This window comes from Bombus pascuorum, chromosome 10 (genome assembly GCF_905332965.1).
Source record: "Bombus pascuorum chromosome 10, iyBomPasc1.1, whole genome shotgun sequence".
NCBI classification, from domain to species: domain Eukaryota; kingdom Metazoa; phylum Arthropoda; class Insecta; order Hymenoptera; family Apidae; genus Bombus; species Bombus pascuorum.
The window spans coordinates 7,733,681-7,759,862 of NC_083497.1; the positions used below are offsets into that span (position 1 = coordinate 7,733,681).

A 26,182-nucleotide genomic window follows, 5' to 3' on the forward strand; every position below is an offset into this window, starting at 1 on the left:
TATACCTACCCCATCTTGAAACCTTTAAAAAAATTAATTGACACAAATTACAGATGCTCAGATATACCCTTTTTTATTGAACAGATGTTTTGTCTTATATACCGCACATATACTTAAATAACATTGTACTTTTCACCTACAATACTCGTAGTTTATCTTCGGCCTACCTTATTTACACGCAGAAATATTGATTAATTAGTCAGATATAGGGAAGCTTTTTTGGCAGCACAAATTGTGCATTGTAGTAAACTAAAATTATTCGTCTTCAATGCACCGAACCTTATTTAGTACCATTCATTGATTTAAACATTAACATTCACATAATTTTTCAACGATAAGGTTGTCACGATCGTATTAGAATTCCTGAGTAATATTCACGAAAGTCAAGAGTCTTGTATGAAGTTTTGATACTAGTAACCAATATATGGTGTATTGTCATAATAAATACTGTTAGCAAACGCGATACGTCAAGTATAGTAATAATACACTACAATTATCATAAATCACCACGTCGAGATGCGCCCAGAATTATTAATCATAAGAAAGTCGATATACATTGACAGCAGGATTGTTCTTATATATAATGTATGGTAATATAACATTAATATACATAATTATATATATCAAACATATATACATGAACTAAAATAAGGAATCATTGCTTAACAACAATGTTGTTATGTAGTTATTATGCTAATATATCACAGTTGCCTGCGCAACTCGTTCGTCCTAACGAGACCACCGTATTTGCGTACATCTTAACGCGATTGCTTGGACAAAATAAATAAGACCACATATATTAAATATACTACTAACCTATATTAATAGCTGTCAATGGGAAATTATTTCTCATAAAAACGGAATAATATACATTGCTAAAAAAAGATCAAACATCGCCTTGACTATATAATCTAGATTCTAGATGATCCCAAAAGGCAGTGTAGATATTTCGATTTTGCAAATATCCAGTCTTGCTAGATCACGTCACACCTCTCACATTTTAGAGGAACAATAAAGCTATATTACTTCTGTAAACATTGATTAATTATATTGTAAATATCGATAACTGTATTTTTTCTATAAATTTCTACTTCATTAACGGATAGACAAGTGTAAGCTTTACGTTAGTGATAGGTCGATTTGTTCAGTCAATTCTTAACGATGTTCATTGCCGGATGACCGATATGCAATTCAATGTTAAATATTCAACTTAATATATTTAACTTAACTTATCCCATAAATTGATAACTAGCTGATACTGGCTGTGGAGCCCTGGGTTGCGTGTGGGATATGCGTTGGATGTGGCACGCACGACACATAAGCCTACCATCGAGTGGGTAGCATCGTTTGTCCGGTTCGTCGGTCAGTTGCATACCACAATCCTCGCAAACGTAACAATCTACATGGAAATCTTTATCCATGGAAACAACTCTTACGGTTTCCTCTGTACCCTGAGAAATAAATCGTATCAATCAAGTTATGTCTGTTATTTTTACAAAAATCACTCATTTGGAAATATAACTACTTACTTCAACTGGAGTGATTCCCTTTCCACAGGAAGCACACTTTGGCGCGAACATCCTATGGTAATCGTTAACACAGTAAATTTTATTGTCAACGTCAACCGTGAAGGGAACACCATCAAGACATTCGTTACAAACGCAACATCTAAAGCACCCTGGATGATAGGACTTCCCCATAGCTTGTAATATCTACAAATAAGAAAATATAGAATAAATTAAAACCTCAACGTAAATCGTTTTATCATTATCGATTTAATTACCATTTCCATAATGAGATGACCACAGATTGCGCACTTCTCAGCAGTTTGTTGGAAGCCAGAGTACTACAGACAAAATATTCTATGAGCTACGTCATCATATCACTCGTCTATTGCAATTATTGTCTTACGTACCAGATAATCTTCCTCGCAGTATACTCTTCCGTGGACATTATAGAACGCTTTACCGCGTAACGCTCTTCCACAGGAACAGCATATGAAGCAATTTGTGTGATAAAGGTTGCCCATAGCTTGGCAGGCCTGACCCGCCCCCGTTACTTTTTCACCGCATGTGTGACAAATACCTGTCGAAAAGCATCAACGTATCCTTTATAATATTGCAACAGAATACAATTAAAAAATAAATTTTTTTCGTAGCAGTATCGTTAAACATTTGAAACTATTTTTAAAGTCATGAAAATGCTTTGTCAACTCTATAGTCTAGTCGCATTGGGCAAAGTTTAAAAATACCCTCGTCGATACTCGACAATAAGATCCGCTCTTCAGGGTCAATAACTGTCAGAAGAAATACGGAATAACGACACGATCCAGAGGAACTACGGAAGAAACTCACAACTATCAATAGGTAACACAGGCCCTGCCATTCCCTTCACAGGAATCCTTTATTCCTCATTCGTCGTTCGTGACACTTGTAGTTTCGATTCAACGGTTCAGTTTCACTAGGCCAGTCTCGCTCGAACTAGAATCCACCAACGAGTCGGACTAGTCTATCTATAACGAGATTACTTACCGCAGCGAGCGCGACCTGGCCACGGCAGTTTGCCGTGTACAGGACGTTACACGAAGAATAGAACTCGTACACAAAAACCAAGAGAAACAAACTAAGTTCACCTAAACGCCAGCTACCTCTCGGCTGAGATTGGCTTGCTCGACTGAAGTTCCTATCCGCGCGCGTGGATTTTTCAGTTCCTCTTTGACTACGGTTATGCTGCGTTTAATTAAAATCTACAACACCATTATCGTATGAATTATTGGAAAATACTGGTTCTAAAAAAAATGCGCAGCCAAATATAGACATGGCTGAAAGCTATTTGCATCGAATACGTATTTATCTGCATTGATAAGTGTTTCATAGTTGTGTAACCGCACCGGTCATTTACGAAACTATTAGAATGACAAACATGGCGTTAGATTTCTAACATAAATCTTACAAATTTTGAGCTTTGAACTAATATAAAATGACATTATAAATCTCTTGTCCAATTGTACTTCATCAATATTTTTGGACGCCTATTCTTCGAAGTTTCTACCTTCCTGTCTGTGAAGTAATCTTCATCGAAACAGCGAATACTTAATTACAAAACACAATAGACGTCGAAGAAAGTGTCCAATGTGAATACCACCTTACAGTGTTCGGACATACACGTGCAATACAAGGAAGAGATAGTACATGTCTGCGTTCACCTAACAGATGCATGTAACACGCACACTTGTGATGCTTCACGTAGGTGCGAAGACACGTAGGTGGAAACGAATGGGCAGAGAGTGAATGTCAACGAAACGCCGGGTTAAAAAGTTTCGCGACATACTGAAACTTGACTCCATTTTCCAAAACCGGTCTACCAAGGGGGAACTTGTGCCGTGGGAATTGGCACGGTACCCTGCTGCTTTTTATTCGTTCTCAGAATCGGTGCAAATTATGGATCGGAACGTGTCGGAAATTAACTCCTCTAATGACGGAATTATGCCAAATTGTCACATCTCAATCTGTTTAAGAATATTATACAAACATTGTTAAGAAAACAGAGTTTGGTACGATAAAACTATGTAAACATTGTGCCAATAAAGATCTTACAATAGGGAGCTATTGCATAGCCAAAATTTACAGAATAAAAAATATCCTCCTGAATGCTCGACGACTGTTTTACGAGTATTGTTCGATCGTTGTTTCTTACCGAAGTATTCCCCTTCTTCTTCTTGCTTCTCCATCTCCTCTTCGAGTTGTCTTGTCAATTCTTCTATTTTCCTCTCTGCTTCGGTGGGCCCCTACAAGAAATAAATCACATTCCGCGTTGTGATCGGTACTGACAAATGGTGCCATAGATTGGGATGGGATTTCGTCACAGGAACACATAAATTTGCATGCTGTTACAACAACGTTTGTGACAAAAAAGAGAAAAGTTCGAGACACAGAGGGTATATTACATGCTTAGAGAGGATGCGTACGCATCTTGTATGAATAAAATATTGCACGGTAACTATACAGCGCTTGTCAGGAGCTGACGATTTACAACGTGTGATTCAGCGCGAGTTCGAAGAAAAAACTCGTCACGAATCATAAGGTATTGCGAGCGATACACGTTTTTTTCACGCAATATTGAAAATTGTTGAAATCGATGTCGTCCCGATATATTTTTTTTAGTAAATAGGAGAAAATATTTATCGAGCTATTTGAAATAACATTTGTATCCAAGCAAATTGCTAATCTTATCGTTACACAGGTCAGCTATTATAGAAAATATCAGCGATAATAACTGACATTTGTGACATCATCGCTTAAATAAAATCATCACCAGCTTTTTTGTATCCTAACAAGCATCGATTATAAAAAGCATAACAAAAAATTCATAGTTTATTATTCTTCATCGTCAATTTCTATAAAAAATCATCACGATAAATTTTATAATCGTTAGTATTAGTAGTCATACCTTTTATATGAAATCAGCATGCAAATGTATCAACATACTTGGCATTCATCCAAAACAAATCGAAAGCAACGATGCGTTCCCGTAACCCAATTAACGTGCGATTACAGCGTTACATTGTGAACAGGTTTTACAAAGAGGGAAAAGCATAAAACAGAATTAAACGCTAATGGTTTTTTTTTTAATTGTATATGTCAGTTCCTTACGGACGGTCTAGGTGGTATAACATTGTAGGGTAGCAGTCCCTTGCCGGATGTCGGTTTGATCGGTGGACTGACTGACTTTCTTTCTTCAAGTTCAGGTTCAGGTGGCCTTTGCAATACAGGTACACCGGCATTTAAAAAGACTGGGCCGGCTACACCACTGGTCACCCCTGGAGGGAGACTGGTGATTCTAGGCCCATGAACATTTGGATCAGATTCTGCGATTGTTGGTGCACCAGTGGTCACTGGTGTTTGTACCTGACCACGTAGAGGACTTCCAATAATATTGTTTGCGGAAGATGGTGACACATGCCTTGGCGAATTAATCACATTTTGTGCGACTGTATCGGACGATACCTGGTTGTGAGTTGGACTTACTTTTGGAGAACCTCTTGCACTATTGTTATTGACTACGGTTCTGGAAGAATCACTACGGCTAGGTGAATACATAGGTGATGGTTTTGATGTATCAGAAGGATCAGTTGCATCCTGAACAAAACTTCTATCATTCTGTAAATTACTTAATCTTAAGTGTTCTGATGATCTATTCGAAGAATATATTGGAGAATTTCTGACAGGAAATTCTGATCTAGGTTCTTGATGATGATAGTTTCTCTCATTTGGTGGTAACATTCTACTTGGAGAATAACATGGAGAATTGCGGCAAGCAGATTGCTCTCCTTGCCGCACACCATAGACAGGTGAGTTTCTGGCCTGAGTCTCTGCAGTAATATTTGTATTTGTACTTCTTGCGGGTGATTCTATGTAAGATTTGTAACTTTGGGGACTATCCTGACGGTATTGAGATTGTTGTACAGTTTCTATATGATTTGAGGCTCTAAATCCATGCTGTCCACTCATTGAACTATCCAGAGATCCACGATAATGATGTGGCTCTGGAGGTAAGCGTATCGGTGGTGACTCACTATGATAAGGAAGTCCAGATCTGGGAGAATGTTGTTGTTGTTGTTCAGAATTATAATTAAAATTTCTAGTTGGTGTTTGTAATTCAGATGGTGGAACATAAGCACTTCTACCAGCTTGATGATCTAAAGATGAAGAAGATCCTTGTAAGTACCTTGATGTGGATGAATCAACACAGCGTTGTAAACTAGAGCCATCATAACTTTGGCCACGTATATTGCTTCCTCTTTGTTGCGTATATGATAAATTTTGTGTCATACCTCTTTGATTTTGTGCTTGGCCCACTTTTCCTGTCATAACAACATAATCACCGCCATTAATTGTTGCTGGGTGATAATAATTTGGTGGAACCTGAGGGCCTGGTTTATTTTGTGTGTTTTCTGGGAAATGCACCTCCTGAATATTTTCATACACAGGAGGTGCCTCATATGGAGGTAATTCCTTTGCTGGTGATGCAGATTGATATCGATTCCCAGTAGGAACCTGTGGTTGTGCTTTTCTAAAAGTAGGTTCATAGGATTCACCTGCTAAAGATCCCCTAGGACTACTCTTAGGGCTCTTCCTAGATTCCACTGGATGATAATATGGAGGATGAGGTTGATTTTGTTGCGGATAATAGTCAATATTTTCATACACCGGTGCTTGCTGATGACTCATACGGTTTTGATTTTGTTGTTGCTGAGCACTGATTTGCTCTACTGGTTTTGGTGTGGGAAATCTTGATGCAGCTATTATATTTTCACGTTCATATAGCTTGTAATCAGCTGCTGACTGCCTGCAAGTGTCAGCATTGCTCTCAATGAAACTTTCAATAGCACCAACTGGTCTACCAGGTCCTCTAGCATCTGTTCTGCTTATGACATTCCTCGACACGGGTACCTGAGCCTCAGGTCGTGATCCCGTGACCCTGCCGGTACCCGATGCACCGCCGGCGTCGGTGGATTCATCCCCGAGTTGCAGATAACCTAGCTTTTGTACGTAAGAATCGTCGGCTGAGTTACACATTGGCAGTGATTCACAATGAGACGTTCGATGATAATAAAGAAGATTTGTTGGTTGCTGTGCGAAGATTATTCACTGATTATTGTTTAAGAATAGAATTTTTCAAAATTCGTTACAAAGTGATTCGACATCGTTCAGGAAGGTGAGTCAGCTCGGTGGTCGTCATGTCAAATCAATTTCCCTTGATTAGCTGATATTCAACCCCTTCGATTTATTCTTACTCGCACTTCCTTTTTTATAGAATTACGATTTTCTCACGGAACACGACAAAACACGATGCACGTAGCACGACGAAGTTTACTGGACGAAAGCAGGACCGTTTCTCCGCCACGATTTTGGGATACGCCCCGCGATCACGGCGCCTCGAACTCGCGTCTCCTTGTTTCGATTAGCGTCCGTCCACCGGCAGATCTCGGATATTCGTTCTGCACGAAAAATCACCACCTGCGAAAATTCACACGATACGCACACACATGCACCACGCACGCATCGTGGTTCGTCAAACCAGATACCTGCGAGACATTTTCCCCTGCTACGAGTCATCCAGATGCAACCTGCGTTGCTGTCTTCATCCACAATGTGGCGCCACGATTACTATACTATACTGGAACGCTTAGGAAAGTAAGATTCCTGCATTTCAAGCAACGATTCATCCTTTGAATCGCCAAACCAGTCGAGTTGGCGCTGTTGTCGATGTAAAATGGAAATTCAGTTATTCATGCAGAAATGTATGTATTCCTTTGCTACGAAATATTTCCTTTCCGATACAATGAAGCTGAATTTGCATATTATACGTGTTTTATAGAAGATCAATTATATTTGTTAAACATACATATACATGCATTGAAACACGAAGAAAGAATATAACTCTCATTGAGATCTTTTACAAGAAAAAGCGTGTTTCTCTACAGATACAAAAAGTACCTAAACAGTATCGCCCTTGATCAGTCTTAAGATACACAAATGGCAAGAATATTTATATATTTAAATGAAGATATCTTCACCGAAAACAGGTAGGAGTTTAACATGACACCGTTCCCTATTCTTTATTGGTTGTTGATAGAGCAGACACGAATGCATTCAATTGTGACCAAAACAGGTTTTTTTCGGGACCTGCCTAGGAACAGAATGGACAGGTCGACAGGTAAAGATGCAAGATCTTGCTTGGCGCGCCATCATGCATTCACGGGAACCGTGTTCGGCATAATAATGCAACGTAATTCCAATACACCGTCTGCGTTTTGTATCTACTGCAATCGACACGAAGAAATTATCTATCAGAAACATCTCTCAATACATACAATAATTGGCCATGCAATTTATTCGATCAGAAAATGTTCAGCCTATAATTTTTTATTATTTATTACATGTCCACATTAAGGGTTCGATGTTACGATTACTTGAAAAGGCTTCTTGTGCTCTGCTGACATAACAAGACGACGTACTCGCTAGTCTGAAAGATTTGGGATAATCGACGCCTTGTTCACCAGATCGCGTAACCGACATCGTGATCGATGGATTCTAAGAACGAGAGAAGCAATGAAATTAATCACGCGTGCTTACTGTATCGTGTTTCTTGTTCTCAATTAATTTGCAACAATCGACGACACGCATACAATTATCTTTCTGAATTGCAACCAAATGACGTTATGATTGTTTGGATCAACGATTAAATAACGCGTCTATTCTGTTCCTCAGAGACGAAACGAATTTTTATTTCGTTTACTATATCTGATCGCTGGAGTTGCACGTGTTGCCGTAATCACGTCTCGCTGTCGTCCTACGCGGGAAAGGAACCAACTTTTCATTCGCCATGTCTCGCAGCTGTTCACCGATCGCGATAACGTGGGCGACGGCGACCTCACTCAACGAAAACTTTATATTTTCGAAAGGTGAGCAAAAATCATGAATTTCTAGCCTTCGTACCACCCACGAGATGGTGGCACCCACGTTTTTCCAGGCACCTGCGCGATCATGTCGATATCCTATTGGTCAACACGGGTTGATCGATCGGTCGATACCGCCTCTGACGTAACATTACGTGTTTGAATCTCGTCTTTTCAACAGCCTGTCGTTCGATATTCAATCTAACCTTTGTTAATGTATAAGCTGCTTTTATGTTCATTTATTTATTATATGAGATAAATCTTTTTACATAGAGAAAAAGAATAGGGATATAAAATTAAGATAGAAACGAAAGTGACAAAAATTAATGTTAAATTATTGTTTCTTCACAGCTAAAATAAGGCTAAGTAAACAAACTGTACCAGTGACTCTGAAGAAAGTAGAATTTTTTATATTGATTTAAAGATATTTAAAAGCAAACTTCCAATTCTTGTTCCCGTTTCAATTACAGAATCTTATAACTTGTTACTTTGATATATCAATGAAATTATTGGTTGTAAATGTGTCAGAGGGTGTATTGACAGACTAAATAAGATCAACCGATAGATAAACTGTATTGATTACCAACTGAGAGATCATAACGATACAAAAATAGAATTTGAAAATTCAAAGCATACAATAACCATATAACAATATACAATAAGTATATAATATCAAAGTATACAGTGTAATACATTTTCAAGAAAGGAAAAGACGAATGATGTGATAAATTCTATCGCACATTAGCTGTAATAACTGTAATAACTATAATAATTCATCGCGTGTGTCGCAAGCGGAAGTAAAGAAACCGATGCCAGATCACGATCCGCTTTTGTCGAACCGCGGTACAATATGACATCGGATTCTCATGTACTCGCCACGTCGCGTCGGTGCGACAATAAACACGCGGTTTACGGCCGCAACATCGCACATGTGTTCACGTCTACACGCGCTTACGCATTTACGTACGCGTAAAGAGCTGGCTGGCGTGAGTACACAGGAAACGTGCAGCCCTATACTACCCGCATGGCTCGGAATGCACGAGAATAGAATCGCGTCCGACTATACATGTGCGTATCTTAGTCCGCGTACGAGTCTTGGTGCACAATAGCAACGACACCCACTAGTGCTCGTGCACACGATAGAATTTATGTTTGTCAGCGTGCTGGATGGATGTAGTATCAGTCGACGCGCGTATATTATAATACTCGCCTAACTACATCCTCCGTACGTACGATCGACCATACGTGTACATTATACATCGTTGTAGAGTGTACACCTGTGTGCATGAAACAGGCATGTAAGTACAATGCTCGTGCATACGATACAGGTTGTTCCTCGACCCGAGTGTACGGTGACTAGGCGGAAAGACGATTTCTTCGCGGAAAGAGATGGAAGACTGATATATTCCCGCATTGGGATCGTTTAATTAGCTAGCCGTATAATTAGGTGCTTTCTGTTTACCGATTTACGTATATGTGCCGTTGATTCACGTGCCACAAAGAGGACTTTAGCTTTCTAAAAGAAGAGCGCACGACCGTGTGATTTTCGTCGACAATCAGGAAAGTAAGACCAGCACGATTTCGACATTAATCAATGTTAAATTTCTTCGACGTCGACTTTCTTCCTTTCCCCTCGTGTATTAATATGTGTAATATGTTCCCTCCTTTGCGCAGATCGAAGCTCGCCATCGACGTTGCTTTTTATGCCACCGAATCGAATTCCTACACCTTTTAGCCTGACGCCCCAAGCAACGGAAGTCTTGCCGGTTCTCCCGTTTAACCGGCCTGCACATGTGTGCGCGCTGCACGTGTTTCTATCGTGCGTGTCCCGTTTGACACTGGTGTGCGGGTTGATTGTGTCGCATGTGAGGTTGCTTCGTGAAGTATTATGCTCCTTCTTGGTCGTTACCTTGTCAAGAATTCAAACGGAAGCCCGACTGGTTGTGCCTAAGGTACTCTATCGTCGAGGAATCTCTTCGATTACTTTCGATCAAAAGTAGCACCGATCAAGATCGATTTTACCATGTAATAACTTTGTAAATAATACTGTAACCTAGACATTTATCGATACAGCATCAGGAGAAATCACGCATTTTAATGGAAAAGTTGTAAATATAGTATCAACAACATTTATGCTCCATTATTGAGATCTTCTTCGTGCATCTGATGACTGGATCGAACATTTTTGTTAATTAACGCTTGCATGAAAAATTCATATTACATACGGTGTACGAAATCCATCGAAAGTGGCACGAGATTTTATGACTTCATTTCCAATGCAAATGATCCTTGTGGTTCGTTGATTCTTTACGTGGAATTGTTTCAATTCGAAACCAACATAGACGAAGAAGATTCAATGTCGAAATTTACTACGAGGGTCCTAATTCTTTAAAAATACCAAGGCATCTCGTTTTTAAAGACGATTTTTTTTATAACTTTCAATTAATAAATAAATAATGGATGCTTGCGTATCGGTAAGAAATTTAAATGTGCAAAAACCACGATAATATACATAGTGCAGAAAATATCCAATGTAAGGTACTCGTTATAATATTTAGAGGACGAAGTGAAAAATATGAATTTACATAAAAAGAATCGCAGTCTATCGATGAGTTACTAGTGAACAATTAAAATAGCCTTCTCTATAGACGATAGCAAATTAACACTCAGAGATTTCACCGCGTTCCGCATGAACTTCCACACGAAGATCATATTCAGTTATACATATAGCATAAGTACATACTCAGCTTCGTGTCAGGTGGTTCCTCTCTATCACACAAGCGCATCTTAGATTAGTACCAAGAAAATAATCGCAAGACAACTACCACCATCCGCAGCATATTCGCAGTTCCCATCCATCTCGCAGAAACAATAGGTCGTTCGACGAAGAAAAAGAAAGAGAGAGAGGGTTGCCGCTTTCCTTTCTCAGAGACTCGAGCCAAAGAACGACGACCGCTAAACACAGGCAAGCTTTCGAGACGCGTGATCCTGAAAGCAAGAAGAAGGGAATATTTTAGAATGCAAGGCTGTAATTGGTAACGTCAATTACTTTATAAATAATAACGGATCTACAACTTATAGAAAATTAACGTTCTTCCGGTCAGACAGCAAGATTTCTCGATGGATAAAAACGAGTGAAAGTGAGGTCTCGTAATAAAGGGTATCGGGGAAACAGAGGAAGAAAATACTGGAATGCGAAGCTTTCGTGTTGCGTGATCTCGAAAGCAAGAGTAGAAGAAAATGCGATGGAAAATAGACTAGAAACCAGTGGAAATAAGGCGAATTCGCGCGACCAGAACCATAGAAGCGGTGAATATATGTATATAACGAAGAGTTAATTTGCCTCTCTCACGCAATTCAGGAAGGCCGTTATTCGCGAAGGACGCTTCCCACGTTATTCGCGTCAGATGTGCGCTACTGGACTCTCGCCCCGTCTAGGGGCATGGTCGAAAAACATTTTTTGAGCATCGTTTAAACGACCAATTTAGTCCCTTAATTATACCGAAGGAAGTTTTATTTAATATTTAAGTACCGGCGATGAATCTGCAAATTGCCATTGGTATAAGCGAATTTCTTGCACAGGAATGCCGAGGATTACATTCATCGCTTCGTATTATCTTGTAAAGAGAGTAGGATTACGCTTTCTGCCTTTGAAGTGAATAATCGAGTCATACTTATGCGAAATGAAAGTACGAGTCTCATCTCAATGACCTTGCCAGTTCAATATGTTTTGACTCTAACATCTAAGATTCTTGTTATGCCGAGGAAAGGTTACGATAGGACTCATCGACAAGTAATCTATTCATATAAATGTAATCCATGTAATAAGAGTTCAATAATTTCTCCCACTACTTACTTACTTTCCGTTTACATAGTACGAACTCATAGTCAGATAATTGAATTTAACCAGGAATTCATTTAACCTACTGTCATACTAATTTTGAACACTAAATGATTTTATGTATACTATTTTTCCTCGCATATATGGAAAATGCTAAACAATAGCCACTGATGGATTCACGAATTTTATAAACTTTCATTTCAAAATATATATAACATAGCCTTCCTCTAAATTTGACAAACCACAATGTCTCAGATCGCCTGGCGAACGACTGTGCACTTTGCAGTACCATACGTACAAATGGATTAATCGACAACTAATTGAGATTTCGTTTCAATTAATGAAATTCTGTATTATCAATTGAAAGGAACTATTTAGATCAAGATGTTAGTTAAGGGAACACTTGGGACCAGAATTCGATGAGCTTCGTCTCGGTTCGCCGAGGTCACACGAGACGGTCACGCACTACCAGTTGCAAGGTATGGGTGTCGAAACGCCTATGATGCTCCAGAAGTTCGGATTTCCAGATTCTTCATTGCGCTTTATATCTCTTTATTCTACCTAAGATTCTTATTATTTGATTTTATGTATACTGAAATTTGAAATTTTTTCGATTTTCTACATAAAAAGAAAATGGATGTTTCTCGTCAAACGATTTGGCTGTAGTAAAACTCACATATCGTTTCATCATGTCTGAGAACTAAGAGATTTCGTACCGGAAATTTGAAATTCTTAAGCAATGAAAGTATCGAGCGTTTAGTACGGTCACATACTGTGCGCGCCGGAAATGCATAACACAGCGTGGTGAAAACTCGATCGCACCTTCATCATATCCTGAAATTAGTAAACAGGCTGCAAGTTCCCAGAGTTGAAAGGAACAGGTTTCACCGTGATTAGAATTCTGGCACTTGGCTAATGCTTTATGTCACCTGTTTCTTCATTACGTAAACATTTTCCCACACGATGTATTTAAAAATTTCGTATCGAGAGTCTTTTGAAAACTATACTTTTAAGGATTTTTAATTGAATATTATTTCTTCATTTGTATCGAAGATATTCAAGTCTAATGAATTAAACTAAATCGATTTGTTTCACGTGACTGCTCGAGAACCTTTCTAAGTTACACGCGATCTGTCTGATCGAAGATTGCAGGAAGACTTCGTGGCCTCGAATCAATTGCCCGTTTCTCCAACTCATACCGCGGAAATGTTCGATTTGCAGCGAAGAATTACTTCTGCTGACTCGCTTGCCGGAAACGTCGATGCCCTTATCATACCTTGTATGGAATTATTTCTTCTAAAAATCCGTGTCACGTATGCCACGATCGGTTAATAAATATACTAGAAAGCTTCGAGACGAATTCGTATGATACATGAGCGTATATAATTACACCGATATTCTCGTTTCCAGCGTGGCAATCGTTAAATGATACACGGTATAGATCCACGATAATTTCGCGCGGCTATACTTTATTTACCGTCGTCACTTATCGTGTACAGTTATCGTAGCTTGCACGAGCCTCGTTTTGATCGAAGATCAACAAATGAACTGTGATTTATTGATCGTCGTCTTAGTGTTAGTATTTCGAGATACCGTCGAATCCTGTAGTAGCAAACAGATGTCAGATATGTACGTGACAAAACGCGCGACTCAATAATCGTTTACGTGTGTTGTGACACGGGCAGCTCGTGCCAATGCATTGCAATGGATCTGCATTTTCAAACAGTAGTTTTGAAATTCCCTTGGCGAATAATCATAATCCCGGTTCTTCGTCCTGTGTAATTTCCTATAGCTTTTTGCAAACCCCGTAACGAATGATGCATGAAGTAACGGCACTCGAATATCGAGTTAATTAATTGCATCTTCGTTGCATAACCGAAAGCAGCCATTCCTACGTTCTTGCTGATTTAGAAGAATTTGTAGTCGGTGCGTGTCTACGCAATTTTGCATGCGGTTAGTGAACACGCATGCACACGAAACGCTATGGTTGACACGACAAGATACGAGACTTTGTGCAAGCGAGGCAGTTGCGTGCACGCTGAAAAGTATTCGGTAGCAGAATTTAGACGCGGAGACGATTTTCAGTAATTGAGATTGTTTCTTGCGACGATTCGTGGATTTTTAGTTCATGGTTAACGGGACTAAATCATCGTAGCGGTATATGAGGATAGCGTGCAGAGGATCATGCTTGAAAATGTGAAGAGTATTAAAATCAAGGCATTGTACTTTAGTATTAACCTAGTGGCAATAGACTATAGATAGAAGAATAATATAGTTCACGGAGCTTCCCTGGCAATTTTTATTTTCATCGTTACGGTTTGGTAGGCGAGAATCCGGCGGAAGTGGAAGCGATTTAGGTGTTATACTGCTGCAGTGCCGGAAATACACGGGCAGACCCTGTGCAACAAATCGAAGCTCCATTGTTCGTCGCGAAATCGCGCTTGTAACCCGGAAGTAGGGGCTCGTTTCCGGAAGAAGGTGAAAAAATGTCTGAGAGATTGCGAGTCTAATGAGACAGAAAGTGATGGTACTGTTCACCTTCCCTGTTGAAACAATTCATACGGTACCGCTTCTAATTTCTAATGGATCGTCTCCGCCGTTTAGTCATGGTTTGATTGATAATCGCAACGAGATCGAATCGTAACGGGAGAAACGAGGAAATTCGAGTTTCGCACGTTGTCGCTGGTGTCACTCTGCTTATTAGATTCTGTCAGGAAGATATACGAGCTGTTCCACAAAAGACATTATTCGTTCCTGGCGTTGCTTCCTCTTTCATCACGATGCTTTTACGTGTAATCATACTAAAGTGGCTTCGTTACATGAAAACGCAGAAATAACGATCCGACGTGTGTTTGCGTGCAAGGGTGGAAGGTGCAACGATCGAGCCGCTCCCTTTGTAAGGCGCGGCCCTTTCAAGGGTGTGGTGTTTGCTACACGACAATACCACGTCTGCTCCCTTATTTCTAAGTCTCGTTTTGTAAATTTGCGTTGGTACAACGTGTCCTGTTTAATAAAAAAACAAAGCATCGTTTGTAGAGCTCACGTTAATGTATGGAGATGAACAAAAGTAGAGATACAGAATAACATCTCTTGTCTGGTAATGTTCTGTATTAATTTGTAAAAATGTGATTCTTTACGGAATTTTTTTTTATAAAATATGATTTACAAGGCTTGAAAACAGTTATGATATTAATATTGATTTTAAAACAGTAGAATTTTTATTTTGCTTTAATTTCGAAATTCATATTTTACGTAAAAATATTAGTTAAAAATTGTACGTTTTACAAAACACAGGATTTTACAGAGATTTAACTCTTATTCATCAGTGTAAACTGTAAACTTAATTCCCATTCGCATGACTGTTCTGTTTGGCGATACATACATATTACCAGCAGTTTATAATATTACACGTCTGAAGTACATAAATTATATCCACGTAATACGTGTTAATTACAGTTGTGTATGAACTTTGAACTTTCTACGGACTTTTCTGTTACAACTTTTTTCCAATTTGTCGAGTCTATATTTTACACTTTCCACGTGCGTCGTTCAAGGTGTTACATAGTACGAGTACATCTTGGATGAAAGCCGCGCTGTTCGCGAACGACAGGATGATGTACGTTTTGATTCTTCGGTTACGATAGATCCGCGCGGAAAGACGATTTATACTCTCGCGGCGTCTTATTGTCAGCGAATGTTTGTCAGTGGAGGATCAGAATTGTTTATCTTATGACATACTCGTCGGTCTCTTAGTCATAACTTATTCGTCATATGATATTCAACGAGCTACGTACAGCGGCGTAAACGTGACGTACGTTTAAGATAAAAAGTCTTAACAATGGAACATGACCGTATACCTCATCTTAGAATTATCAATCATATTTGTTGAACCTGAGATGCGCCTCGAATTTCTTCCTTGGTCTTAACAGGAAGTAAAGAGATTAAGTCGAATTTCTATACGCATTGATGCACTTATAAGAAAGAGAAAAGGATTAAAAATAGTACTTAAAATTGAAGAAGCAAAGAAAGACTAAATGTTACTATTTACTGGTAGACATACATGTAATATATTTATTGCTATTTTTAGCGAGTAGTGTTGGTGATTTAATTATTCCACTTTAATTTCTGTGCGATTTGACAAAATAATTTAGAGATACAAATCAGTAGCCAGCATATTGAAATAAATATTATTACTTAAAGTAGAAAGATTTTTAGCGAACGAAGAATCTAACAATGCTTGATTGTATTTGTATTTAATGGTAGATGTAGTAGTGCAAAGCAATATGTGTATTGGAATAGACACTAAAAATAACTGATGAGGGAAAGAACGCAATTCGAAGGATTGTTTAGTCTTATTTTAATAGCAACGACTGTGCTAAATTCTTTTTGACGATAATAGTAATTTCGTGATCTGTCAGGGGTCTCTTCATACCATTTACACGTTCGTTGCCCCTCGTTGCCCTCTGTCAACTCTGTCTGAAGAAATCGGAAAGTTCACGAAGCGTGTAATGTAAGTCAATGGTCGGATAGAATGTAAGAGGTGTTCTATATGTGCACAACCACTCCCGAATTGCCTATCCTATAAACTCGAGATCAATTAATCTATTACGTAACGTGTATACCATTCAGAGTAAGTAATTACAAACTTTTGTCGTTAATTAAACGCGCCTAGCGTAACGCTCGAATTCCTCGTGACACTTGCAAACATTCCGTTCGAATAGTTTCAGCGTAATCTGTTTCCTTTTATAATAAATTCAAATACTTCCGCTGTGCATAATTTTTCAAAGGCATACATTTTTTCTTGACACGTTTTCAAGACAAGATGTGGTCTCAGGAAATTGGTCGTTTACTAAGTGCAGCAATATCGAGATTTAATACCTGGAGTATGACTGGACTAGTTTCACCTGTCTTGAATAACTTCTCCTTTTTCGTCTGACTTGATGGCCTAAACTGACGAGCACTTAGGAGATTAATCGTCATTGATTAATGTATGTTCTCTGCTATCTGTAAATTTTCATTGTTATCAAAAAATATATATATTGGTTTTGATATGAACTATGAATAAACAAATCCAAAATGTAAATAAACAAACTCAGAAATTAAAGATAAAGAAAATATAAATCAGCCTTTCATCTGTCTTTCAACTTTATGATAGTCAACTATCTACAACTTATGGTACTCCAAAATTGGCACCAGTAACGATAGGCTTTCTAATTTATAATATTTCGATGTTTTATTCTTAAGATAAAATTTTAAACTGGAACTGAGAGACACTTCCTCTTTACTTTCAGAAATAACCGATACATTCGTTGAAGTGGATCTTGAAGTAATGGCGGCGTCAGACAGCTTCGCGATGAAAGCAACACTCCTGGGAATGAAGAACTCATCGAAGAACTATCTCCTGAACTAGATGCCGTCGGCAAATCTTGTTATAGTGGATGCCGCGGGATATGCAATCGAGAGATATCCCGCGGTGCTTCTTTCGATCCACTTAAAATTTTTTGGGCCCCGTTACTCCGGTTTTCTTGCGCTACTTGCATCAGGAGAATGCTCGCGTAACAGACTACTCGTACTTCGTATACGAAACACTTACTCTTCCTAAGAACATCTCGTAAAAGTACATATTAGATCGTGATAATACGCAGTCTGCAATTTCTAATTAATTCTTTCATTTTTTAAACATATGTATTTTTAATTTTATGTTTGGTACAAATTTTGGGAAATTTTCCTCTTCTCTTTGTTTCCTTATTATATCTTAAGCGTAATTATATTGAATTTAGGTATTTACAGTATTTATTGCTCGGATATGTCATTAAAAAATTAAGTCGTTCAGGAAAACAATCCAAGGAATTTCAATGAATAGAAAAATTATCGATGGACACGTATGTAAACAATTTTGTTTCATCATGATCTCGTCCAATTATCCCGGCGCGTGTTAAACCTTAACAAACTATATGACGTTATCGGGTTAGTGTACAGTTGCAGACGCAGAAAACAACACCCATGGGAAAGGACACGAACTCGTCGATGACCATGGGGAAAGAGTCCACTTGATGTTGGGGGTCCCTTTGAATGCATGCAGCACGGCACGGTCCCGGAAATCAGTCCCGTCACGCAGGCCGGAAACTGGACGATGCCACGTTGCTGGATTGACATTAAATCCCATCAACCATTCTCTCTGTTCAAAGCAATTACTCGTTCGTGTTAACGTATTACAAATTACAAATTAAGCTTGATTTTCGTGATCCACTTAATAGTTCATCTAATTTAAAAACGCAAATTTCTAAAAATATTCGTATAACACACTAACTATAAATCACCATTACATATATGAGGTATATATCGTAGCATTTCTCCATTCTCAAGAATTTTTTCTTCAGTATCAAAGCTCAGAGAAGTCTCATCGATACTTCTCTCTTCCCAGGTTTCTCTTCGAACTGCACGAATGAAGGCTGCAATTGGTCCATCAAAATTGAATTCCACATCGACTGCATATAATATGGTGCTTTGTCGGCTTGCTTCCGCCACAGGTCCCGTAGCCTGAAATTTAAAGATCCTCAGGGGTAACATTATTTTCAGGTCGTAACACTCGGTTTAAGACGATATTCGGTTTCGGTACCGACGAACAGGTTCGCCTTGCAAGGTGAGATGCGTGCTTCTCCCGTTCTTTCATTCTCTTCCACCTTCTCCGTCTGACCATTTTCGTCTCCTACCTATACAACCCTCTACATTCGTCAACGTGTTCTTTTCACCAGTGTGGGTACCTATGAATACACGTACGCGCGTGTGCAGGTGCACGATGGGCGTACGCCGTGCAGCTTGCAAAGAATTGCACACGAAGGAAGAGACTCGCCTGTGGGAAAGTAACGCAACACCATGAGAGCCAGCGACCTGGACCGCTGCTGCCAAACTCCCATAGCGGCGTATGCATGCCATAGCAGCGTGCTCGTGGTGCTGGACGTGCTTGTTGCGTGCACGAGGATAAAGTGGCTGACCACCGTGGTTCCGATATGCTCTCTGACTTCGTTCTAGCCGAGTTCCCGTCCCTGGTAAGCTTGTTCCTGCTGTATGAATTGGTAAAAACATTTTCATTCATTGAATATCGACCTCAGACTATAGTTTAGCAGAGGTACTATTAGAATCTTAATTCCTACTGATTGACAATTTCCGAATTGCAAATATATGTATGTATGTATTGCATCTTAAGAACTTGTATTTTGGTATCTTTCATTCATCTTATTTAGATTTGGGATTATAGTTTAACATGAATAGTATAATGATGTAACACGATATGATACAAAATATTATTTCAAATTATAGCTACGATATACATATAAACATCTTTTCATGTCTCATAAGAAGGACTTTGTTTCCTATAATGCAATGTTCCTTTAACCAAGGCTTCTGAATTTTTCTTAGTGATTTATGAGGATTTAAACGTCTCATAAGCGATTCACGATGATCTTATTTTCTAAAATTTGGAACATTCCAAGCCTGGAAGAGATCCGAGTCGTGGCATGATGATGAGCTGCATCTATGATAAATGAGCGAATCGAAAGTCGCACTCGAGTGCTCCTTTCGCATGACATACAAGTTTCAGAGTTATCTGCCGATTGCAGCTGCGACGGGAGTGATCTAGTTGCCGTAGCTAATTGAATTTTCTCCTTGAGATCGTCGCGAATGAAGCCAGACAGCCGAGGGAAATGCTTCTCACAGGAGGCTCGTTGTTCGCGACAAAAGGCAAGAGTGTTGCACCAGGGAATCGCGATATCACGCGTGGCTGAGACTCCACGGCTTTCACGTTGCGATATATTTACTCGACGTTCTTCTACTTAAGGGTTGAGATGTCTATAAAATCCTTCTGATGGTACCGACAGTGATATCAGAATGTTTTACGCTCTTCACGGGTCTTCGACCTCTAACGTGAAAAAAACACAATTATAATAGGAAGAGAATGATGCCAATTGATCGTAATTTATTTAATCTATCTACAAATCATAGAATTACGTGGTAAATGGTTGTGAGTAGTCTCTATTAACTGTAGCTTCAAATTTAATAAATGGAGACTATCAGTTTCAAAATTCTTATTCGGTATATTTATAATATCTTTATAGCTGTATCATATCTACTTTAAATAAGTCGACAACCCTATAAAACGTCCCTTGCAAGGTAAAACCCACGCAGGTATAACGATACGCTTCCTATTCGTCTTTTCTACGTTTCAGCATGCAACCTGCACCCTACCAAAGGACCAATCGGTTCCGCTCACGTTGGTTCTTTTCGCAGTCTTTGTAAACGAGTGAAGTGGCACTCACGAATGAACGTGTGAAGCATTTTCACCTGTTCAAAGGCAATACTTGCGGAATCCGTAGGATCTCAGACGAAAGAGAAGCTCCGCGTTACGTCGCGAGAGAAATCAGTAAAAAGATTATCACTGGTAAGAAGGAAATTGCCCTAGTCGTTTCCGGAATGAAAGCAAACGCATAACTTTCTTTCGTCTTCTGCTCGAGGGATCGCGTTTATTCAATTTAGATCGTATCTAGAATACTGGAAAACGAAATGTTTTTCAATCGAGTCTTAATCTAGGAAATAATCATAGGTTTTCCATAAGTGTAGACATTTCTGTCTAAGCTACAGACATTTTTGTAGTTATACTCCTACGTGAAGAACGATCGTTTTTCTTCGAAAAAATTAACACGAAATTTTTTCTCTCGGTGTATAATCGACGCCCATGCATTCATGGATTTCATGTGATTACGTAGGAAGCACCACTTTTTGTCTTTATGTAATTCTTTTTGTTTCGTCAATATAGGCACCGTCGCATGACTAAAATATCGCCTTCTATAAAGGGAAGACGAAACTTCTGTATCGAAGATAACTCGTTGTCACGGTCGATTTAACTTGCGAGTCGCGAGTATCGCGTAGGAGTTTATCAGAAAGCAGACTCTTACCAACGTTCTACATTTTCTCTAAAAGAAGATTGCCTTAAAAAGTTCACTTATCAACAATTATAATAAAAGCGCATATTTAATATTATACTTCGTATACTAACTTTATAACTTCGTATAGTTGCGATTTACTATCGGTTTATACTTTCTGAATTTTCTGTATGTGAAACAACGAAGACGAGATGACTGGCCATGTATATTCGCGGTAACTATTAGCGGCTAGACTGCATTTTTTCAGAATCTCGAAAGTCGCGCGTGACGTCCATTAGTAGGTAGAACTTGTTCCAAAGACATTTGTAATTTACTTTCTTAGGAAGCTACTTGAAGCGTTTACGGAATTTCAATCATCATTTAAGGCGTCACATGTCACGGGTTGAATTACTTCTCACCCTATGATCGTCTCAGTAATAAATTGGAAACACCTTGTACCCACGTACTCCCAAACCTATACGAAATATAAAATACTATACCCTTCCCTTTTATTACATCGATATTCAAATTTCATCACGTATGTTGTTCCTTACAATAAACATGCTCGTTAAGCCGACAGAAAGAAAGAATAGCTTACAAATTAGAAATCTCGTACAATTTTATTTATTTCAATACAATTTTCATTTAAAAATCAGCTTGTTAATCTTCAGCAGATTTAGTGTACTTTCTGGATTGAATTTTAGTAGAATTAAATTGAATTTTAATATGGTCTTTTTGATCTTTTTTTACACAATGAACTTGTTGATAACTTTGTTAAAACGTTATAGAATCATAATTATTGACAGACAACGAGATTCGTGTATATTTTTGTGAATACAACTAAACAGGTAAAACCCACGTAGAGATTTGTTTTATCTAGGTACTAAATATATCATAACGAGTACTATACTTTAGATATTTTACATATTTTGGATTCTGTGAATTTTTTCCCATTTTCCCGCAGAGCCGTGTGCCCAATTACCAACGTAAATTTTTACAAACATAATAGAAGAGTTACATTTGCTTCTATATGATTCAAATTTATTTCGCATCAACTCACTCGATTTTTAATATATGCACCCCAAAAGTGATGATAGCGAAGGATCAGTGAAACGAGACGAAAGCAAAGAAGGAATTAAACCCCGGACATCCTTCTGGCTTACGAACGAACGCCTACTCGTTGCTGAAAAGTTGCAAGCTTCGAGAGAAACAGAGATAGGATAAAGAGAGAGAGCATATACTCTTCGTGGACATACGACCGTACGGTAACGAGATTCACGCCCCCGCACCAACACAGCGATAGAAAGTCGCGCGCATAGAACGTTCGGCGGGTCTCATGCACTCGCAGGAAGGTCGTTTTCTTTCCTCTACGCCTCGTAGGCTTACTACGCCGACTTTACACGACGCGACTGCTCACGCGTCCCTTTCAGTCGTAGCGCAGCGCTCGTGGCGTGTGGAACGTCGTGCAGACGGGTGATTTCAACGCTGGACGAGGTGTCTCGTTCTTTGCTCGTTCAAGCATCACGCGACGCGTCTCTTATTCTTATATTAAATCCGTAAAAATCATTAAAGGACTAAAAATATAAGTAAGAATAATAATTCGTGTCATAGTGAATCGTCGAGATAGTTACGTGGATTCGAGGAAGAAGAAGCTTGTTCCACGAGGATTCGTCAAGTGACTTTTAATTTTTGGAATATTTCCAACAACAGAAACTGAAAGATTTAATAGGGACTGTCTAGATAATATGTTATTAATCGTTGAACAATATTTGGGAGTAATTTGTTCACCAGTGTCGTAAGGTGTAATTATCATCGGATGCACTCAATGCCACTTGTTCGCCAAGTGTAAACATGATTCCCGCGCATTGACGTATGCACCGGACTGCGAGTGCGGGCTGCACTCAGCTGTGAATTGGTAAAAAGTAAGTATCCATGTGAATATTCACGACTGTGTTGCGTGATAACGTTATCGATACCGTCTGTCCTCCTCCGTAACACGTGACATTTGAATGAACATGTCCCTCGTGTGTGTGTGTACATATATGGGCTTCGCAGCACGCTTTTAATTAGAAGGAAATAGTTAATATGGCTGATTTTATAATATATTAAATTCAATAGATACGAATGGCCTTCCATACATGGCTCGAAGTATCGAGCGTCGATGTTTAGAATGGCTGTTTATTATTAATGAGAAGAATACAGTTAACACTGTGAGAATGGTTACCAGTTTTTTCTTGCGCTTCCTTGTTATGAAAACATTTAACAATCGGGCCACGTACAGCTACCTCTTGGATGCGCATCGCGCTTCTCGCGAATGTTTAAGCTTTCGAACTTCTGGCACGCAGCTGCGTCGTCCCTTAGGCTGTTTATGTGACATTCAAGGGCTTTCCTTCTTTTGTCTGTCTCTCGTTGTTCGACGAAATTACGACGATGCTAGATTTTTTCCTACTAACATGTACCAAGCACAGCTCAGTAATCATCTACAGTCTCGTCGATAATTATCGAACGTCCTTCACTACGGTTGTTTCCCCTTTTCGTAGCCTTGAAGAGAGAGGCCGAAGAAGCTATCAGCTGCATTAACTTCTTATCCTAAATAGATGTCACGTATACATTACCCTATCTTAAGTAGCACCAAAGATAGCATAAAATTAGATCAACCTGTTTTCAGGATTCTTGTTAATCCTCGCTTCTAACCGACCCGTAAACTAGTTTCCTCTCCGTTATTGGATTAATTACCACAATGAAAGGCACAATTAAATGATACAACAATAAGCATTACAATGTACAATTGGAAATTGCTTCTTGGAATATTATTTGAATGAAATTATTCAATTTTACATGTTGAAAGGAGATTCAAATTCAATCGTATAGTTAAATCAGCATTTAATTTCATCTGCGTGATACTAAATGTTATTGAATGTAATTGAACTGCAGGACCCAGTCAATAGATCATTAGGCTAAATCGCTAGATACAATTGATCAATTATGTTTTCTGAAAATTCCTCAGTTTGTTTCTTAAGTTCAACCAGTCTTCTTTTCTTCAATTTATTTTCTAATCTTTTATGAATCTGATTTCTAGTATTCCTTAAGAGTATAGTATATTTGATTTATATTCAATTTTACATATCTGAAATAATTCACTTTTCACAGTTAAACATTTTTAGACTTCGTCTCGATGAAGTCTACTAGTTGTTTGGCTTCTAGATATGTAGTTTCATATTTTGAGCAAAACTAAAGGAAACAACCGAATTTCGATTTCAGGTGAGATCAAAGAGGGATGCTGAAGCACGTGTCAGTCTCGCCGTGGCGAGGGCGAGCAGATAGCGTGAGTTTGGCTTCGAGCGGTGGTGCGAGTAGCTGCGGAAGCGGAAGTCCTACCCCTGGACACACACCACCGCCATCAAGGGCATCTTCCTGCGCTTCACTCGCGCCCTTAACCGCCCTTTCGAGCTTTTCTCCTGCCGACGCAACTCCACAGCAGGTAAGTCCATGAAATTACATACAACTCTTCCCTTTTCACACCGATCTCGATTGTCCCGATTAAAATAAGGCCGATCGAACCTTTTGTTCGTAATCAAATGAGGATTAAATCGAACAAAAGACCATGCTAGATGAACAAAGTCGCGCATGAAGCAAAGAGAAAGGTCGAACGCGCCGCGGGAGGGTACAAAAAAGCAATGACGTAGTTGCTTAATGAAGCAAACGAGGAGAACAAAACGTTATCCGTGACAGGCGTTAAAACGGTTTCATGAAAACGAGAACAAAACGATTCCCTGCACTTATTAACAGCTGGACCACGTGTGTCCTTGTCCGTTCGCACTAATGAGATTCATCGACGGTACGTGTGTTTAATCCACGATTATTTCTGACGTAGTCATTCGCTTGATTACTATCCCGCCAAAAATAGTAGCGATTATTCTCGATTGAGTAAACAGCATTCGTGATAAAATTATCAATTGATTGAAATTGTCAGTTATATTCGAAATTATTACACCATACAAATTTTCCATTGCGTTAATCGATTCAAGATATTCCGGAATATTTCATTGGTTTTATTTGAACGTTGACAGAAGTCAGGTTTGAGACGAGGGTGAATTTCTCACGAACCGAATGTCCCCAAGTTCGTCAAGCAGCAACTGTAGGCGGTTCGGTTTCGCATCCCTTTTTGCGCGAACAGAAACATGACTCTCCGGAGGCCCTTGATCCCAGCAAGATGCTTAGGGTAGCCAGTTTAGTCCAACATCTGCAAGGAAATGGAGGACACAACTCAAACCATTTGAATATTCAAATAATATTTCCAGCGAATATACTGGTAGTTTCTTCGTGGCGTGTAAAATTTCGATCGAGCCAAGTTAATTGGCATTAAAGTCGATTACTCGCATACCTCGCGTATCATCGTCGATATCGCCGGTATCGTTAGTGTCGACCGGCTGAGTCAATAAAAATTAGGGTCATCGCATTTAATACAATGCGAACTTTGCATTATTGCCGGTCAACACCCCAGTTTCTCTAGATATTAACTACACGATTGTTGAATACATAGGTACATTGCAGAGTTTTCATTGTATTTGCGTTTGCCTGGCCCGTTTCACACGAGGCTGCGCCAAAGGTCGTTACAAAACAGCTGGATTCTTCCGTTAACTTCTTCGAGAAGCCAACTGTGTATGAGCATCCTGGTCACTGATTTGTGAATATTTTTATGGTGGGTTAGTCATCTCAAATTTCACGAATCCAGTTCTGTTCTTTTAGAAGAAACCATTAACGCCCCCGATTTACAACTCCAATTCTTTATTTTTCATTTCTTCTATTAACCTTCTACGAGAGTAAACAACTTTTTTCGCCAAATTTCTTAATTACCTAAATACGTTGATTAGATCTTAATTTGTTACGAATTTTTTACTAAATTTTAATTTTTGACTTTCGTATAGTTCGGTTAACATTTTCGTGTCTTTAGCGAGAACA

The 26,182-nt window shown here is 39.0% G+C and overlaps 2 protein-coding genes and 1 pseudogene across 3 annotated transcripts in view; 2 read left to right on the top strand and 1 right to left on the bottom strand.

The window, feature by feature from the left end:
* Positions 1–56: 56 nt before the first annotated feature.
* LOC132911313 (LIM domain-containing protein jub) lies at positions 57–7,097 on the bottom strand. The gene is made up of 6 exons (XM_060967905.1): positions 4,653–7,097; positions 3,697–3,787; positions 1,916–2,085; positions 1,784–1,846; positions 1,530–1,712; positions 57–1,451 (listed from the first exon to the last, which is right to left on the bottom strand). The coding sequence occupies exons 1-6, from the start codon at positions 6,576–6,578 to the stop codon at positions 1,230–1,232; spliced, it is 2,655 nt and encodes an 884-aa protein (XP_060823888.1). The 5' UTR covers positions 6,579–7,097; the 3' UTR covers positions 57–1,229.
* A 41-nt stretch (positions 7,098–7,138) lies between these two features.
* LOC132911389 (uncharacterized) lies at positions 7,139–9,009 on the top strand (annotated as a pseudogene).
* The window catches only part of LOC132911335 (uncharacterized), a 50,983-nt gene continuing 33,128 nt past the window's right edge, over positions 8,328–26,182 (top strand). The window contains exons 1-4 of one of the 2 annotated variants that reach the window (XM_060967948.1): positions 8,328–8,467; positions 17,594–18,865; positions 19,058–19,351; positions 24,482–24,701. In XM_060967948.1, coding sequence (XP_060823931.1) covers positions 24,498–24,701 — 204 coding nt within the window. In that variant the 5' untranslated portion in view covers positions 8,328–8,467; positions 17,594–18,865; positions 19,058–19,351; positions 24,482–24,497. Of the gene's footprint in view, positions 8,468–17,593; positions 18,866–19,057; positions 19,352–22,625; positions 23,143–24,481; positions 24,702–26,182 lie in introns of those variants that run through there. The other variant, XM_060967947.1, reaches the window with a different exon arrangement.